The following is a 19,673-nucleotide window of genomic DNA, read 5'->3' as shown; positions in this document are numbered from 1 at the left end:
TGCAAAGCCCCTTTCGTCAGGTTCTGCAATGAAAATCCAGCCATGGGAATTCCCAGGCATAATCCCTTCTCAGACAGGTGTCTGTGAGGTGGCACCACGGGGCACAGGCACACTTGGAAGGGGGGAGTAGGGTCACGGCTGCCACACTTTTGCCACGGGCCTCTCCCCAGCCTACTCCTGGTCCTCCTTAGAATCCTTGCTGCTGTGAGAATTGCAGGCTTCCTGGCCTTATGACAACACAAAGGGAAATAAGAGGTTTCCCTGGGGAACACAGGATCCTGGGCCCAGATCGGAGAGGGCACAGGGCCAGGGACTCTGGCCAGACATAGGCCCAGGTCTGTGGCTGGCCAACTGCGGCTGTGGGGCCTGGCATGTGTCTCCACATGGCCCTGGAGCTCTACATGGACCTGCTGTCAGCACCCTGCCGTGCCGTCTACATCTTCTCGAAGAAGCATGACATCCATTTCAACTTTCAGTTTGTGGATCTGCTGAAAGGTCAGCTCCCACTGCTGCCTGGCAGGCCTGGTCCTGGGGGGAGGCAGGACACACAGATTGGGGCTTTTCTTTTTTTCTTGTTTTTTGATGGAGTCTCGCTCTGTTGCCCAGCATGGAGTACAGTGGTGCTATCTCGGCTCACTGCAACCTCTGATGGGTTCAAGTGCGTCTCCTGCCTCAGCCTCCCGAGTAGCTGGGATTAGAGGTGCATGCCACCACGCCCAGCTAATTTTTTGTATTTTTAACAGGGGTTTCACCATGTTGGCCAGGCTGGTCTCAAACTCCTGACCTCAAGTGATCTGCCCACCTCAGCCTCCAGAGTGCTGGGATTACAGGCGTGAGCCACCACGCACAGCCTGATAGGGGCGTTTCTGAGGAGCAGAGACAGAGACAAGGGAATCACCCCAGAGGTCCACAGGGAAGGAAAAGATGCCACGGGGCTTGTAGGCTGCATCCTTGTCTAGCCTACCTTAGTCAGTGCTCACTAATGACAGTCCCCACGCCACAGATGAACAGGCTTTTTGAGGAGAAGGGGGAAGGAACAGTAGCTGGGACTCCCTGGGCTCCCACCAGGCACCCTGGCTTCCTTGTGGGATTCTAGGACCTTGTGAACTCAGCACCTGCCCACCAGGTTGGCAAAGGGGGCAGAAGTGAACAGTCCGTCTACACCCATCCTCCCCAGTGTTCAGAAAGGCTCAGGGCTCCACTAACCCTGAGTGAGGGTCAGAGGGGTGGGCTCCAACTCCATCCCCAGCACAGAGGGACTCCAAAAGCTCAGCCTGCAAAAGCAGAAGCCTCTAGAACACAGAGGAAGAGACAGGGAAGCTGTGGAAATGAACGGGCTGCGAGTGAAGCACCCAGAAATGTTTCCAACTGGAGGCGGCTGGTCCAGGAAGAGTTTCAGTTCCTGCCCCCACATCAGGTTCCCTGTTCAGATGACCCTGATTGTGTCCGAGAGGCTTCCCTTTGGATGTCCAGCTGTGTGCTGGGCCTGGCTTCCTTAAAGTGGGGACAGAGTGAGAGTGCTGGGATTGCGGATGGGACCCAGGCCCTCAGGGCTTCAGGTGATTCAAAGGCTGTGTTTTCAGATCCATCTTTGGGGGTGGGCACTGGAGGCCTCCGGCTTCTGGGCAAAAGGGTCGTCCTGGTCCTGGGACACAGGTAGGAGGCACGGGAGTCACCAAACCTAGGGTGGAGCAGGCTGGGAGCCAGCAGTTCTGATCCCAGTCCGGTTCTGCACCTGCCTTGCCCTGTGACCTGGGGTAAGACGCAATGTCCCTCTAGGCCTCAGTTCCCTCTTCTTGAGAAAATAGAGAGGGAGGCGTTTGGGTCTCTGGGAGTCTCAGTTCTCTCTCCCCTGGAGTCCCACAGCCTCAGACCTTCCCTGCCCCTCCTAGGTCACCACCACAGCAAAGGATACATTGACATCAACCCCCTCAGGAAGCTGCCCAGCCTCAAAGATGGGAAATTTATCTTAAGTGAAAGGTAAGTCTTCCTTGGGGCCCTTGCACCATCTGTCTCTGCTTCTCCTGGGAGGCTCAGTGCAAGCATTTGCCTGTTTTACCATGGAAAATCTCACACGTGCACTAAAGGAGAGTGAATACTAACTAATGAGGGGCATGAGGAACCCCACAAACCCATCGCCCAGCTCTGACTCTTGCCAACTTGGGGTCCATTTGACATCATTTCTATTCCCCTGCCTCCCAGACACCCCATCATTCCATTCATAAATGTTTAGAAGCCAGCTCACGCCTGTAATTCTAGCACTATGAGAGTCTGAAGTGAGGGGATGGCCTGAGCTCATGTGTTCAAGACCAGCCTAGCCTAGACAACATGGCAAAACCCCATCTCTACAAAAAATACAAAAATTAGCCAGCATGGTGGTCTGCACCTGTAGTCCCAGCTACTCGAGAGGCTGAGGCGGAAAGACTGCTTGAGCCCAGGAGGCAGAGGATGCAGTGAGCCAAGATTGCGTCATTGCACTTCAGCCTGGGCAACAGAGTGAGATTCCATCTCAAAAATAAAAATAAATAAGTAAATAAATCAATAACTGTTTAGGAACATACTTTTCAGAGATTAGAGTTCTTAAAAAAAAAAAAAAAAAGCAACAGGCTGGGTGTGGTGGCTCATGCCTATAATCCCAGCACTTCCAGAGGCTGACACGGGAGGATCGCTTGAGGCCAGGAGTTCAGAACTGCAGTGAACTCTGATTGCGCCACTGCACTCCAGCCTGGGCTAGGATAGAGCGTAGCATCACTACGATACCATTAAGATACCTCATAAAATTAACACTAATTCCTGGATTTCATCTAATATGTGGCTCCTGTTCAAAACTCTATGATTATCTCCTAAACGTTTTCTTGGCAGTTTGTTTGGATCAGGATCCAAAGAAGTTCTTTTTTTTTTTTTTTTGAGATGGAGTCTCGCTCTGTTGCCCAGGCTGGAGTGCAGTGGCGATATCTCAGCTCACTGCAAGCTCCGCCTCCCGGGTTCACGCCATTCTCCTGCCTCAGCCTCCCGAGTAGCTGGGACTACAGGTGCCCGCCATCATGCCTAACTAATTTTTTTGTATTTTTAGTAGAGACGGGGTTTCACCGTGTTAACCAGGATGGTCTCGATCTCCTGACCCCATGATCCCCCCGCCTCAGCCTCCCAGAGTGCTGGGATTACAGGCGTGAGCCACCGTGCCCAGCCAAGAAGTTGTGAGTCTTGCAGCTAGTTGCTGTCTCTCCTGCCACATTTTAACCGATAGCTCTCTCCATGCCCTGACCTTTTTACCTTGGCATGGTTGCTGTTGGTGATGATAAAGGAGCCCTTGTTCTGCGGAGGTTCCCACACCAGCCATCAATCAGCAAGGCCTAGGACATCCCCTCCGAAGCATGTCTCCCCTCCGTCCCCTTCCCTCTGTCCCCATGGCCTCCAACATTCCCAGACACCACAACCTTCCCGATAGTAGCTGGCCCCCCCATTGTCCATTCTGCCCCCTCGGGCTCACCCTCCATCCAGCACCAGAGAGATGGATTCTTTCATGCCCTGGCTTATATAATGCCTAATCTTAAGGATTAAGTCCATAACCTTCCTGCACCTCCAGGGGCTACCTGGAGGCTACCCTCTGTGGCCTCCACAGTGTCTCTGGCTGCCTCATCATTCGCCAGTCACCCCCACCCTTCTTCCAGTTGCACCCCCCTACTCTCTTTTCTTCAGATTTACCTTGCTTATATTTCAGCATGTGTTTTTCTTTGTTGGTTTTTTGAGACAGAGTCTTGCTCTGTAGCCCAGGCTGGAGTACAGTGGCACAATCTTGGCTCACTATAACCTCTGCCTCCCAGGTTCAAGTGACTCCCATGCCTCAGCTTCCCAAGTAGCTGGGATTACAGGTGTGTGCCACCACAACTAGCTAATTTTTGTATTTTCATTTTAGTAGAGACAGGGTTTCACCATGTTGGCCAGGCTGGTCTCCAACTCCTGGCCTCAAGGGATCTGCCCCCCTTGGCCTCCCAAAGTGCCAGGATTACAGGTGTGAGCCATCATGCCCCCCCGTTTTTGTTTTTGAAAAAGGATCTTGCTCTTTCACCCAAGCTGGAGTGCAGTGGTGTGATCTTGGCTCACAGTAGCCTCAAATTCTTGGGCTCAAGTGATCCTCCCGCCTCAGCATCCCAATTCAACACGTGTTGTTCCCCTTGCTGGCCTACTCTTTGTTATACCACCAGCCCCCAACTCCTACTCACCCCGCAGGGCTCAGACAGACAGCCCTGGTGAAGGCCTTTCTCGGGGCTGTTTGGGCTCCTCTTTGCTCTGGAAGCCCCAGCAGTTGGGCCCAGGCCACACCGGGGTGGTTGATGTAGTGGCACTCAGGAAGGCAAGGGCAGTGCCCCTGACCAGCCCCTTCTGCAGCGTGGCCATCCTTTACTACCTGTGCCGCAAGTACAGTGCACCATCACACTGGTACCCACCAGACCTGCACACACGTGCCCGTGTGGAGGAGTTCATGGCTTGGCAACACACGGCCTTTCAGCTGCCCATGAAGAAGATAGTCTGGCTCAAGGTGAGCAGGGCCACTTCTGGGGCTTGGGGACACGGGCACAAGGGAGTCAGGAAGGCTGGAGGCCAGTTCTGGCCCTGCTGACTGCCGGTGAACTCAAGTAAGTCTCCCTCCCTCTCTGGGCCTCATTTCCTCAGCTCCTTCTCCTGCCTGCCTTACAGAGCTGTCAGGAGTGTGGACTGAAACAATGGGCATGAAAGAGTCTCATTAGGGCAAGGGGAAGGGCATACAGGAGGGGCTAATACGACTTACCCAAGACAGCATTCGAGGCATTTCATTCTGAACTAGAGAATCTCAGCGTCAAAAGGCCCACAGAAGGCCAGGAGCAGTGCTCACGCCTGTAATCCCAATACTTTGGGAGGCCAAGGCAGGTGGATCACTTGAGGTCAGGAGTTCAAGACCTACCTGTCCAACATTGTGAAACACCATCTGTACTAAAAATACAAAAAAATTTAGCTGGTGTGGTGGCGGGCACCTGTAATCTCAGCTACTCAGGAGGCTGAGGCAGGAGAATTGCTTAAACCAGGGAAGTGGATGTTGCAGTGAGCCGAGATCATGCCACTGCACTCCAGCCTGGGTGACAAAGTGAGATTCCATCTCAAAAAAAAAAAAAATGGCTCATAGAAAATTTGAAGATGGCCGGGCACAGTGGTTCATGCCTGTAATCCCAGCACTTTGGGAGGCCGAGGTGGGCGGATCACAAGGTCAGGACTTCAATAACAGCCTGGCCAACAGGGTGAAACCCCATCTCTACTAAAAATATAAAAGTTGCCCAGGCATGCTGGCATGTGCCTGTAATCCATGCTACTCCAAAGGCTGAGGCAGGAGAATTTCCTGAACCCAGCAGGCGGAGGTTGCAGTGAGGTAAGATCCCGCCACTGCACTCCAGCATGGGCAACAGAGTGAGACTCCGTCTCAAAAAAAAAAAAAAAAAAAAAAAGAAGAAGAAAAAAGAAAATTGGAAGATGACAAATAACCAATACATGTGTCTCTACTTCGAATTCTATGCCTGTGACTGGCATCACTAATCAATCACAGGACTTATGCCTGCTGAGCTCCCCAAATCCTTGTGAACACATGGTTCCCGGCACCTTCCACCAATCAGAACTGCTAAAAGAGGTGAAACTGCTTTATATCCTGGGAAGTGTTCAATATCTATCCAGCAGACAACAGTACAGAGACCTGGCAGGGCAGGTGGCCCTGGAGTGCAGCCTCCTCTTCCCTCCTCTTCCCAACCCTGGCCAGTTGCTGATCCCAAAGATAACAGGGGAGGAAGTTTCAGCTGAGAAGATGGAGCATGCAGTGGAAGAGGTGAAGAACAGCCTGCAGCTCTTCGAGGAGAAGTTTCTGCAGGATAAGATGTTCATCACCGGAGACCAAATCTCACTGGCTGACTTGGTGGCCGTGGTGGAGATGATGCAGGTGTGGGGTGGGTTGGAGGAGGGTTAGACCCTGGGCAGAGTTAGGACTCCTCTGTGACCAATGAGGCCATCACTTGAGGATAGGCTGGTGAGGCGGGAAAGGCAGGCGTGGCTGCCATGGGGGCTGCGGGAACCAGGTCTGGGGGCCTGGACTCAATCTGGGGGCAACAGGAAGCACAGAATGTTATGAATCAGGAAGGATCACAGTTCTCCACACTTGACAAAGATTCTTCGGTGTGGGAGGACCCGGAGGGTGAGCCTGGGATAGAGAAGAACACTGCATTTCCTGTTCAATCCACCATCATCCCAGATATCTCCTCCTCTTGCTGGACTCTCCAGGAAATGTTCAGTGGCTTCCTGGGTGTCCTTCTGGCCATTCCTCTTTCCCAGAGCTCCAGACAGGCAACTCTGGAGGACAGCTCTCGTGGCTGGGTCTGAGGGGCATCCACTGTGCATTTGGAGGCACACCTGAGTGTGGGGCATTTATGTAGCCTCTACATGCAGGGGAGGGTGACCAGTTCTGCTTGTCAAGACACTGGCCAGGGTCTCAACTGGCCATCCTGCACACCAGCTAGGGCACTGCACACTGACCAAAGAGACTAATTTGCATATCAGCCAGAGATATGCCAGGAGGAGGCACCTGGGATCCTGGTGGATTGACCAGGAAATACAGTGTTCTTTTCCCTATCGCAGAGATCTCTGGCTGATATGAAAATTAGTCTCTTTGGTCTGTTTGCAGGGCAGACCAGCACCAGGAAAAATCATTCTGGCCTGCCCCAAGGGTTCAGCCATATACTTCGTCCCCACTCCTTACATTTCACCAACGACCCACCCCTTCTTGGGCTTCCCAAAGATCTTGGGTGCAAACGGAACTACAGGGTAGACTGTCTTAGTGAGCCAGCCAAACTGCAGGGTAGAGTGCCTGCCAGGTCTCCCATCCTAGCCCCTGAGCTTGATCACAGTGGGAGGCTAAACATGGAGGAAAAAACCTGAGTTCTCTCCCTCATCCGCATATACACACCTGGGATAAGGGGTTTCCCTGCAAGAAGGCAGGATTCATGTGAGGTCACAGGCTGGAGAAGTGGGAGGTGCCTGGGCCAGGAGCCCTCTCAGTGTGGTTCAGAAGGCTTGGAGCAAGAAGACCAGTGACTAAGGACTCTGAGGGATTCTGGATCCTCCATCCCCACCTACATCTATTACATAGTCTGTGACCCCTTGCTCAGGCCTTGGGGGTCAGCAGCCTAATTCTTTCCATAGGTAGATGTTAGGGACGTGGGCCTGAGGCTGTGGGAGAGGACCCAGGTGGGGCTGGTCCCCAGGCTGACCACATCTTCGTCTTTGTCTATCCACAGCCCATGGCAGCCAACTATAATGTCTTCCTCAACAGCTCCAAGCTAGCTGAGTGGCGTATGCGGGTGGAGCTGAATATCGGCTGTGGCCTCTTTAGGGAGGCCCATGATCGACTAATGCAGTTGGCCGACTGGGACTTTTCAACATTGGATCCAATGGTCACGAGGAAAATCTGTGAGTTTCGGGAGAAGTACTTGTGACCCTAATCGCAGCCCATCCTGCAGGGCCTGGCTGGCTCAACGATCTGAGCCACCTTCCTTAAAGGAAATGCTAAAAAAACAACTGTTCTTTGCCTAATAAAGAACTGGAACAACATCACAGCTGCTGAGCAGCAGACAGTTGGCGTATGCATAGGGTCTGACGTGGGAGTGGGTGGTGGTTACAGATCCTTCCAGTTTCCAAAAAGAATTTTAAAAGTAAAGGGTTAAATATGATTACGTTGTCAGTAATAATAGTTGGTGACTTCAATACCTGACTTTTTTTTTTGTTTTTTTTTTGAGATGGAGTCTCACTCTGTCACTCAGGCTGGAGTGCAGTGGTGCGATCTCAGCTCACTGCAACATCCACCTCCCAGGTTCAAGCAATCCTCCTGCCTCAGCCTCCTGAGTAGCTGGGATTACAGGCGCATGCTGCCATGCCCAGCTAATTTTTTTCTGTATTTTAGTAGAGACAGGGTTTCATTTTATTGCCCAGGCTGGTCTCGAACTCCTGAGCTCAGGCAAATCGCCCGCCTCAGCCTCCCAAAGTGCTGGGATTCGGGGCGTGAGCCACCACACCAGGCCCCCACTTTCAGTAATAGAAAAACTGCAGAAGACCATCAAGGAAATAGGGGACTTGAAAAGCACTGTAAACCAATCGCACACACTAGACATGAACAGAACATTCCACCCGACAGGAGCAGAATAAGCATTCTTCTAAAGAGCACATGGAATATTCTCCAGTATAGAGCATATATTTGGTCCTAAGTCTCAAATTTAAGAAGATTGAAATCATACAAAGGGTGTTCTCTGGACACAGTGGAATAAAGTTTAAAATCAAGAACAAAAGGAAAACTAGAAAACTCACAAGCACATAGAAATTAAACGGCACACTCTTAAACAACCAATGGGTTAAAGAAGAAATCACAAGGGACATCAAAAAGTATCTTGAATGAATAAAAACGAAAACACAACATGCCCAAATTTATAGGATGCAGCAGAAGCAGTGCTAAGAGCAAAATTTATAGCTGTAAACACATAAGTTAAAGAAGAACAATCTTCAATCAATAACCTAACTTTACACCTTAAGGAACTAGAAAAATAAGGGCAAAATAAACCCAACACCAGTAGAAGACAGGAAATAATAAAGATTAGAATGGAGATAAATGAAATGGAAAACAGAAAAAAAATAGAGAAAATCGATGAAACCAAAAATTGGATCTTTGAAAAGATCAACAAAACTTGGCAAACCTTTAGTTAGAATAGCCAAGTGAAAAAATAAGACTCAAATTATTCACCAAGAAAGTGGAGGATGGGTGCAATGGCTCACACCTGTAATCCCAGCACTTTGGGAGGCCGAGGCAGGAGGATCACTTGAGGCCAAGAGATTGAGACCAGCCTGGGCAACATAGTGAGACTTGTTTCTACAAAAAGAGTTATTTATTTTTTTTTAATTAGCTAGGAGGCAAGGCCCAGTGGTTCATGCCTGTAATCCCAGCACTTTGGGAGGCTGAGACGGGCGGATCACCTGATATCAGGAGTTTCAGACCAGCCTGGCCAACATGGTGAAACACCATCTCTAGTAAAAATAAAAAATTAGCTGGGCATGGTGGCAAGCGCCTGTAATCCCAGCTACTCGGGAGGCTGAGGCAGGAGAATCGCTTGAACCCAAGAAGCAGAGTTGCAGTGAGCCAAGATCACACTGCTGCACTCCACCCTGGGTGACAAGAGCAAAATTTCGTCTCAAAAAAAAAAAAAAAAAAGAAAGAAAAAATTAGCTGAGTGTGTTGGTGCACGCCTGTAGTCCTAGCTAATTGGGTGGCTGAGGTGGGAGGATCACTTTAGCCCAGGAGTTCAAGGTTACATTGAGCTGTGATTGCACCACTGCACTCCAGTCTGGGTAACATAGGAAAACCTTATATCAAAAAAAAACAAAAACAAAAACAAAAAAACCAGACACCAGAAAGAAAGAAAATGGACACATCACTACTGGTATTAGAGAAGTACAAAGATTTATAAAGAAATACTATGAATAATTGTATGTGAACAAATGAGATAACCTTGATGAAATGGGAAAATTTTAGAAACATACAATCTACCTAAACGGACTTAAGAAGGAAGATAAAATTTGAATAGACCTGTAAAAGTAAAAATATTAAAATATTAATTTTTTAAAAATCCTACCAAAAAGCCAGGCGCGGTGGCTCATGCCTGTAATCCCAGCACTTTGGGAGGCCGAGGTGGGTGGATCATGAGGTCAGGAGATCAAGACCATCCTGGCTAATGCAGTGAAACCCCATCTCTACTAAAAATACAAAAAAATTAGATGGGGCATGGTGGTGGGCACCTGTAGTCCCAGCCACTCGGGAGGCTGAGGCAGGAGAATGGTGTGAACCAGGAAGGCGGAGCTTGCAGTGAGCTGAGATCGCACCACTGCACTCCAGCCTGGGCGACAGAGCGAGACTCCATCTCAAAAAATAAATCAATAAATCAATAAATCAATAAATAAAATCCCTACAAAGAAAAGCCCAGGACCAGATAGCTTCACTGGTGAATTCAACCAAAAGCTTGAAGAATTAACACCAACCCTTCACAAACTCTTCAAAAAAATAGAACAGGAAGAAATATTTTTCAACTCATTCTATGAGGCCAGCATTACCCTGATACCAAAGACAGAAAAACACATTACAAGAAAATAAAGTTACAAAGCAATATCCTCATAAATATAGATGTAAAAATCCTCAGCAAAATATTAGCAAATCAAATTCAGCAGCATATTAAGAGGATTATACACATTGACCAGGTAGAATTTATCCCAGGAGTACAAATGTGGTTCAATGTACAAAAACCAATCCATATAGCACTTCATATTAATAGAAAGTCACATGATCATCCTAATGCAGAGAAGGCATTTGACAAAATCTAACATCCTTTTACGATAAAATTACTCAACAGATGAAGACTAGAAAGGAACTTCCTCAGCCTGACAAAGAGCATCTATGAAAAACCTATAAACACCATACTTCATTCCTTGTGAAAGATCGAGTGTTTCCCCTCAAGATCAAGAGCAGGACAAGAATGTTCATTCACACTACTTCTATTTATTAGGGCAATTAGGCAAGAAAAAGGAACAAGGTGGAATCCAGATCGGAAAGAAAGAAGTAAAACTATCTTTAGTCACAGATGACATTATAGGAACTCCTAAGGAACTCACTTAAAAACCATTAGAGCTCATAAGCAAGTTCAGCAAGGTTGCAGGATACAAGATTAATACACAAAAATCAATAGTATACATTTGCAGTAAAGGATCAAAAACAAAATTAAAACAACACTTTCATTTACAATAGCATCAAAAAGAATAAAATACTTAGAATAACTTTAACCAAAGAAAAGCAACACTTAAACACAGCAAATTACAATGTGCTGTTGAAAGAAATTAAAGAAGCACCACCAAGCAATCTGACCTGAGAAAGCATGCAGGTTCAACAGAATGAGTTGTGCTCTTCAGCAAGCACCCATCTTGTGTTCAAGCTGGGTCTGTGAGGCAAGTCTGGCAACACAGAGATGGACACACAACCAAATCTGGAATGCAGATAAGGCCAAGGGAAGGTGGATCAATCATTTGAAACATTCAACAATCCATGGAAGAAATGTTAAAAATAGAATCTCAGGGTCTAATGAAGTCGGAATATCTCTCTTCTAGGTATTTCTGTTGAAAACTGTTGAATAATTGGATAAAGTAAAAGATAAGTATAGGGGATTATTAGGTAGCAATGAATGTGTAATAAATGTAAAAAGAGGGGCAAGTGCATACAAGGAAGTGTATGCTACTGGGTTTCTGTTGAATTGTCCATGGAAGACCATCAGCAGTTCAAGTAAAAAAGCTTGTCTTGAGGGACTGTGCCAGACTCTGCAGCTACAAACATCATGGAGGAAGGTGTCTGCCCATTAGAAGCCCAGAGCCCAGACAGACGGACTAGAGCAAATCCTCTCCCTCATGGAGCTAGATGGGAAAACAAAACTATCTGATAACTAACATGCAATTTTACATCTCTTACCTTGTTTAATCCTCACAACCACCCTGATGAGTAGTAGTATTATCCCCATTTCGTAGATGAAGAAACAAGTTCTTCAAGGGGAAGGGATCCTCAGAGTAGCATATGCATGAGAGGCAGAACCAGAGTCAGGACCTATATCTTGTCTTCTCCTTCCTAAAACTAGAAAAGTACCCACAACCAGGCAATGCTTTTGGTGCAGAGGAAGCAGTAGTGAACAAAGTACGCAAAAGTCTCTACCTTTAGTGCTCACATTATTGTGGAGGAAGACAACAAACAATAATCCCAGTAGAGAAATTGAAATGTTTTGCTAAAAAGTCCTTAGGTGGGGTGTCATGATGTTGGTACCTTATGTTCAAAAAACAGTAAGTTGAAACTGGGGTTGCATATATTAGTGCTGTTGTACTAGTCCTTTCATTTTCTGGATTTTAAATGTTTTCATAATTTAAAAGTTGGGGGAAAACTTAAAGAAGACCTTAATAAATGGAAAGACATCCCATGTTCATGATTGGAAGGTGTAGTAATGTTAAGATGTCAAATTCAACACAGTCTGCATTAAAATTCCACTTGGCTTGTTTGCACAAAGTGACAAATTGGCCCTAAAATTCATTTGGAAATTAAAGTGACTCGGAATCTCCAAAATAATTTTGAAAAAGAAAAAGTTGTAGGACTCATGCTTCCCAATTTCAAAACTTAGTACAAAGCTACTATAATCAAGACATTGCCAATCAAACCACAATGAGATATCACTTCACACACTCTATGAGGGGTATAACAGAAAAGACAGATTAAAAGTATTGTTGAGGATGTGTGAAGAAATTGAAACCCTTGTGTGCTGCTGCTGAGAATGTAAAATGTATAACCACTTTGGAAAACAGCTTGCAGTTCCTCCAAAAGTTAAACATATATACACACATATATACAATATATTATTATGTATATATAACATATTATATATATATGGGTTAGTTTTGTTGTGTTTTCATTTTTGTTTTGTTTTGTTTTGTTTTTTGGAGACAGATTCTTGCTCTGTCACCCACGCTAGAGTGCAGTGGTGCCATCTCGGCTCACTGCAACCTCCGTCTCCTGGTTTCAAGCAATTCTCCTGCCTCAGCCTCCTGAGTAACTGGAATTACAGGCTGGAATTGCAGGCAGGCACCACCATGCCCAGCTAGTTTTTGTATTTTTAGTAGAGACGGGGTTTCACCATGTTGGCCAGGCTGGTCTCGAACTCCTGACCTCAGGTGATCCACCCACCTCAGCCTTCCAATAGTGCTGGGATTACAGGCATGTGCCACCGTGCCCGGCCAACATAGAGTTATATTATCCAGCAATTCCATTCCTAGGTGTATACCCAAGACAACTGAAGACATATGTCCAGACAAAAACTTGCACATGGATGTTCATCACAGCAATATTCACAACAGCTGAAAAGTAGAATCAATGCAAAGTCCATCAACTGGTGAATGGATAAACAGAATGTGGTGTATACATAAAATGGAATATAATTCAGCCACAGGAAGGGATGAAGTACTGTTATATGCTACACCATGAATGAACCTTGACACCATTATGTTAAATGAAAGAAGCCAGTCATAAAAGGTCACATATTTCATTATTAAATTTGAATGAAATGTCCAGAATAGGCAGATACTTACTGTCCACAGAGGTAGAAAGTAGATGAATGGTTACCAGGGGCTAGGAGAAGAGGGAAATGGGGAGTGACTGTTTAATGGGTACAGAGTTTCTTTTAGGGGTGATGAAAATGATCTAGAATTAGATAATTGTGATGGTGACAAAACTTTGTTAATATACTAAAAACCCCGAATCCCCTCCTCTTGGGTTTGTTTTTTTGTTTTTTTTTTTTTTTAATTGATCATTCTTGGGTGTTTCTCGCAGAGGGGGATTTGGCAGGGTCATAGGACAATAGTGGAGGGAAGGTCAGCAGATAAACATGTGAACAAAGTTCTCTGATTTTCCTAGGCAGAGGACCCTGCGGCCTTCCGCAGTGTTTGTGTCCCTGGGTACTTGAGATTAGGGAGTGGTGATGACTCTTAACGAGCATGCTGCCTTCAAGCATCTGTTTAACAAAGCACATCTTGCACCGCCCTTAATCCATTTAACCCTAAGTGGACACAGCACATGTTTCAGAGAGCACGGGGTTGGGGGTAAGGTCACAGATCAACAGGATCCCAAGGTAGAAGAATTTTTCTTGGTACAGAACAAAATGAAAAGTCTCCCATGTCTACTTCTCTCCACACAGACCCGGCAACCATCCGATTTCTCAATCTTTTCCCCACCCTTCCTGCCTTTCTATTCCACAAAACCGCCATTGTCACCATGGCCCGTCCCCAATGAGCCGCTGGGCACACCTCCCAGACGGGGCCGCGGCCGGGCAGAGGGGCTCCTCACTTCCCAGTAGGGGCGGCCGGGCAGAGGCGCCTCTCACCTCCTGGACGGGGCGGCTGGCCGAGCGGGGGGCTGACCCCCCCACCTCCCTCCCAGACGGGGCCCCTGGCCGGGCGGGGGGCTGACCCCCCCCACCTCCCTCCCGGACGGGGCGGCTGGCCGGGCAGAGGGGCTCCTCACTTCCCAGTAGGGGCGGCAGGGCAGACACGCCCCTCACCTCCCGGACGGGGCGGCTGGCCGGGCGGGGGGCTGACCCCCCCACCTTCCTCCCGGATGGGGCGGCTGGCCGGGCGGGGGGCCGACCCCCCCCACCTCCCTCCCGGATGGGGCGGCTGGCCGGGCGGGGGGCTGACCCCCCCACCTCCCTCCCGGACGGGGCGGCTGGCCGACCCCCCCCCGCCTCCCTCCCGGACGGGGCGGCTGGCCGGGCAGAGGGGCCCCCCACCTCCCAGCAGGGGCGGCTGGGCAGAGGCGCCCCTCACCTCCCGGACGGGGCGGCTGGCCGGGCGGGGGGCTGACCCCCCCACCTCCCTCCCGGACCGGGCGGCTGGCCGGGCAGAGGGGCTCCCCACCTCCTAGTAGGGGCGGCCGGGCAGAGGCGCCCCTCACCTCCTGGACGGGGCGGCTGGCCGAGCGGGGGGCTGACCCCCCCACCTCCCTCCCGGACGGGGCGGCTGGCCGGGCGGGGGGCTGACCCCCCCACCTCCCTCCCGGACGGGGCGACTGGTCGGGCAGAGGGGCTCCTCACTTCCCAGTAGGGGCGGCCGGGCAGAGGAGCCTCTCACCTCCCGGACGGGGCTGCTGGCCAGGCGGGGGGCTGACCCCCCTCACCTCCCTCCCGGACGGGGCGGCTGGCCTGGCGGGGGCTGACCCCCACCTCCCTCCCGGACGGGGTGGCTGCTGGGTGGAGACGCTCCTCACTTCCCAGACGGGGCGGCTGCCGGACGGAGGGGCTCCTCACTTCTCAGACGGGGCGGTTGCCAGGCAGAGGGTCTCCCCACTTCTCAGACGGGGCGGCCGGGCAGAGGCGCTCCTCACATCCCGGACGGGGCGGCAGGGCAGAGGTGCTCCCCACATCTCAGACGATGGGCAGCCGGGCAGAGACGCTCCTCACTTCCCAGATGGGATGGCGGCGGGGAAGAGGCGCTCCTCGCTTCCTAGATGGGATGGCGGCCGGGCAGAGACGCTCCTCACTTTCCAGACTGGGCAGCCAGGCAGAGGGGCTCCTCACATCCCAGATGATGGGCTGCCAGGCAGAGACGCTCCTCACTTCCCAGACGGGGTGGCGGCCGGGCAGAGGCTGTAATCTCGGCTCTTTGGGAGGCCAAGGCAGGCGGCTGGGAGGTGGTTGTAGCGGGCCGAGATCACGCCACTGCACTCCAGCCTGGGCACCATTGAGCACTGAGTGAACGAGACTCCGTCTGCAATCCCGGCACCTCGGGAGGCCGAGGCTGGCGGATCACTCGCGGTTAGGAGCTGGAGACCAGCCCGGCTAACACAGAGAAACCCCGTCTCCACCAAAAAAATACGAAAACCAGCCAGGCGTGGCGGCGCGCGCCTGCAATCGCAGGCACTCGGCAGGCTGAGGCAGGAGAATCAGGCAGGGAGGTTGCAGTGAGCCGAGATGGCAGCAGTACAGTCCAGCTTTGGCTCGGCATCAGAGGGAGACCGTGGAAAGAGGGATACGAGGGAGAGGGAGAGGGAGACGGAGAGGGAGAGGGAGAGGGAGAGGGAGAGGGAGAGGGAGTTTCTGGATGACTGAATACATGGAAGTTCCTGGAGTGGGGTGTGCCCAAGGAGGGCACAGAAGCTCTGCACTCCTTCCCGCATACCTCGCCCTATGTATCTCATCTGCATCCTTTGTAATAAAGCAGTATGTGTAAAAAAAAAAAAAAATACTAAAAACCACTGAATTGGCTTTAAACCAATTGAATTTTAAAGTATATTTTGAAAGGGTGGATATTATGGTATGTGAATTATACCTCATAATGAAAATATGATTGCATTGTTCAAAAGAGTATGAAAGGAAGCATACAAAAAATATGAAACATAAAGTATGGCTCTTTTTATTCTAAAGTGTAGAAATTGAACATTTTGTCTCAGGATATAAAACAAAAACAAAGAAAGCTAAAAGCCCTTCCATTTGGCCATCTTGGAGTAAGACCTACCACAGTCCAGTGCCTTTTACTCAGTCCCATAGCCTTGCCTATTGTTTGCATGAAACTCTGTAGCTTCCACTCCTGTTTGACTGTTGGGTGTAAAGTTATGAGTGACCACATTAGGGGAAGGGAGGAAAACTCCCCATAAAAGTATATCCTGGGGGCCTGAGGACAGACGTGGGCCCAGCGACAGATGTGGGTCCAGGTATCAGAACGTGATATACCTACTTGTCCCTATCTTCTTGTCCACACATAGGGCTTGGAAGACGGCCATGTTTTATGTCATGTGGCCTCCAACCAATGAGCTGATTGGCTTCTTCAACAAGAGCCCAGGTAGAGATTGCTGTCTAGAAGAGCCCATCAGATTCTAGAGAATCAGGCCTCTGGCAGTAGGGCACGGTGGCTCATGCCTGTAATCCCAGCACTTTGGGAGGCTGAGGTGGGCAGATCACCTGAGTTCAGGAGTTCAAGACCAGCCTGACCAACATGGAGAAACCCTGTCTCTACTAAAACTACAAAAAATTAGCTGGGCGTGGTGATGCATGCCTGTAATCCCAGCTACTCGGGAGGCTGAGGCAGGAGAATCGCTTCAACCTGGGAGGCAGAGGTCGCGGTAAGCCGAGATCACGCCATTGCCCTCCAGCCTGGGCAACAAGAGCGAAACTCCATCTCAAAAAAAAAGAGAGAGAGAGAGAATCAGCTCTTTGACAGTGGAAACTCCCCTGGGAAGATGTCATAGGGTCCTCAGGGTCAGACACAGAGAGAAGGAGACATTGGGACAGAGAGAAGAGGCAAGAAAAAAACATACCTTGCAGTCTGTGAGGAACAGAGTGGGCCCCAGGGGCCTCCAGCCCAGGTTCTGGATCTAAGCTCCTCAAAGTTTAAGGCGCATTTGGATCATCTGAGGATCTTATGAAAATACAGACTCTGTCTGATTCAGTAGGTCTGGGTTTGGGGGTGGGAGCCTGTTAGTATATTTCTAACAAGCTCCCAGGCAAGGCTGCTGCTGCTGCTGATCTAATGACCACAGTTTGAGGCTGGACAGAGTGGCTCACACCTGTAATCCCAACACTTTGGGAGGACAAGGCAGGAGGGTCTCTTGAGGCTAGAACTTTGAGACCAGCCTGGGCAACGCAGCAGGACCTCATCTCTAAAAAACAAGAGAGAAGAAGAAAAAGGAAACAAAAAGAAGACCTCAACTAGAGTAGGAAGCAGCCAGGCCACATATCTCTTCAATGGAGAAAAGAGTTTTTTTTCTTGAGTAAATTGGAGTGTACCCATGTTCCTTGTCAATGATGGTAACTTTAAATGTCAAGAATGTGAGAGAGGCCGGAGCGGCGGATCACATCTTTATAATCCTAGCACTTTGGGAGGCTGAGGTGGGAGGATCACTTGAGCCCAGGAATACAAGACCACCCTGGGAAACAAAGTGCGATGCCCTCTCTACAAAGTCAAAAAAATTAGCCAATCATGGTGGCATGTGCCTGTGATCCGAACTATACAGGAGGGTGAGGCAGAAGGATTGTTTGAGCCCAGGAGGTCCAGCTTATAGTAAGCTGAGTTTGCACCACTGCACTCACTCCAGCCTGGGCAACAGCAGGACCCTGTCTCAAAAAAAAAAAAAAAAGAATGTGAGAGACCACGGGAAAGGTGTGGCCCTGGGGTAGGGGCTAGGAGACTGCAGAACAACTGTTAGTGGCCCCATCACTGCCCAGAGGAGACAGTGCCCTGTCCACCCTCATGACCTCTTTGGACTCCTTGGACAGGACTGGCTACACATGAAAATGTGGGGACCCTTATTTTTAAATTAAGAATGTCAAGACAGCAACAACAAAGTTTTAAACCAAGTGCATGGCCCTTCTGCGTTGTAGGCCCACGAGGCAGGCAGACTGGTATTCACATCCTTGTATAGCCCCCTCCCCTTGAGTGTGACTGGGGTCTGTGCTTTATTGCTTGGAAGCAAGGCTTATCCCTAAGCCTTATTTTCGGGGAGGTGGATTTGAGAGCTATTATCCTACCTCCTTGCTTGGCACCCTTGTGAATAAATCTTTAGTCTTTTGCAAAACTCATGTCACAGTGATTAATTTACTGTGCATGGGCAGAACGGACCTGGTCCTGGCCAGTAACACCCACGAGGCTTCCTAGGAGACTACACTGCCAAGACAGCACTGAGCAATGGTTGGGAACATTCTGTCTAAATGACTTTTCTCTTCTTTCTAGGCCGGGCATGGTGGCTCATGCCTGTAATCCCAGCACTTTGAGAGGCCGAGGCTGGCAGGTCACTTGAGGCCAGGAGTTCAAGACCAGCCTGGCCAACATGGTGAAACCCTGTCTCTACTAAAAATACAATTAGCTGAGCATGGTGGCACATGCCTGAAATCCCAGCTACCCGGGTGGCTGAGGCACGAGAATCGCTTGAACCCAGGAGGCAGAGGTTGCAGTGAGCAGAGATTACACCACTGCACTTCAGCCTGAGTGACAGAGAGGGGCAAAGTCAAAAAACAAACCAACCAACCAACCCACACACTCTCACTTTTATCTTGTTTTCTATAAATTAATAAATACTTTGTGAGTTGGTTTATGTGAGTCAGACCCAAAGAAAATGATCAATCCTGAAACGCGGACCAAATTAGTTGTTTTGTTTTTTAGTTGGAGTTACTCTCTTGTCGCCCAGCCTGGAGTGCAATGGCGCAGTCTTGGCACACTGCAACCTCTGCCTCTAGAGTTCAAGCGATTCTCCTGCCTCAGCCTCCTGAGTAGCTGGAATTACAGGTGCATGCCATCACGCCCAGATAATTTTTATATTTTTAGTAGAGACGGGGTTTCACCAAGTTGGCCAGGCTGGTCTCAAACTCCTGAACTCAGGTGATCCGCCAGCCTCAGCCTCCCAAGGTGCTGGGGTTACAGGAATGAGCCACCACTCCCGCCCCAAATTAGGTTTTGAACTTAAGAGACAGGCTGAGCCTTGGACCAGAATCCTGACGGCTCCTCCTTGGACCTCTGACTGGAGTTATCCAGAGGTGAGGATAAGGCAGCCATTGCCTTCTCTGAGTGTCTACCTCCTTTCAAAACTTTAACATGGAAATCTGAATTTCTCATCTTTCCTTACTTTTTTTTCCAGTTAAAAATCATTATTACTGGCCAGTTGCAGTGGCTCACATCTGTAATCCCAGCAGGTGGCAGAGGTGGGAGGATCAACCTAGTCAACATAATGAGACCCTGCCTCTACAGAAAAATTTTTTTTTAACTAGCTGGGCGTCTTTGTGCGCACCTGTAGTCCCAGCTACTTGGGGAGGCTGAGATGGGAGGATGGCTTGAGCCCAGGAGTTGGAGTCTGTAGTGAGCTGTGATCATGCCACTGCATTCTACCCTGGGCAAGAGAGTGAGACTCTATCTAAATAAAATAAAATAGTTATTACTTCCACTTTATTTGCAGAAATGTTCCTTATTCTCTAGAAAACATTATGCGTTGGCTGACACACTTTCAGTGGGATTCGTTTTAGAAAATGACATGTGACCCTGATACTATTTGACAGGCTCCATGG

At 49.4% G+C, this 19,673-nt stretch overlaps 1 protein-coding gene across 3 annotated transcripts; it reads left to right on the top strand.

Moving 5' to 3' along the window:
• Nucleotides 1–264: 264 nt before the first annotated feature.
• On the top strand, nt 265–7,623 carry LOC101132221 (glutathione S-transferase theta-4-like). Of its 3 annotated transcripts, none has more exons than XM_055375146.2 (5): nt 265–495; nt 1,893–1,980; nt 4,390–4,540; nt 5,783–5,959; nt 7,311–7,623. In XM_055375146.2, exons 1-5 carry the CDS (start codon nt 372–374, stop codon nt 7,506–7,508), a joined length of 738 nt encoding a protein of 245 aa, XP_055231121.1. In that variant the 5' UTR covers nt 265–371; the 3' UTR covers nt 7,509–7,623. The 3 variants fall into 3 exon arrangements, with proteins under 3 accessions (XP_055231121.1, XP_055231123.1, XP_055231122.1); XM_055375148.2 differs by having other exon boundaries at nt 7,346–7,503; XM_055375147.2 differs by lacking the exon at nt 4,390–4,540 and having other exon boundaries at nt 5,701–5,959.
• Nucleotides 7,624–19,673: the final 12,050 nt, after the last annotated feature.

The sequence above is a fragment of the Gorilla gorilla genome, chromosome 23, assembly GCF_029281585.2.
Source record: "Gorilla gorilla gorilla isolate KB3781 chromosome 23, NHGRI_mGorGor1-v2.1_pri, whole genome shotgun sequence".
Lineage (NCBI taxonomy): Eukaryota > Metazoa > Chordata > Mammalia > Primates > Hominidae > Gorilla > Gorilla gorilla.
Note: the sequence above shows the minus strand (reverse complement) of the source record. Positions and strands in the feature narration are given on the sequence as shown.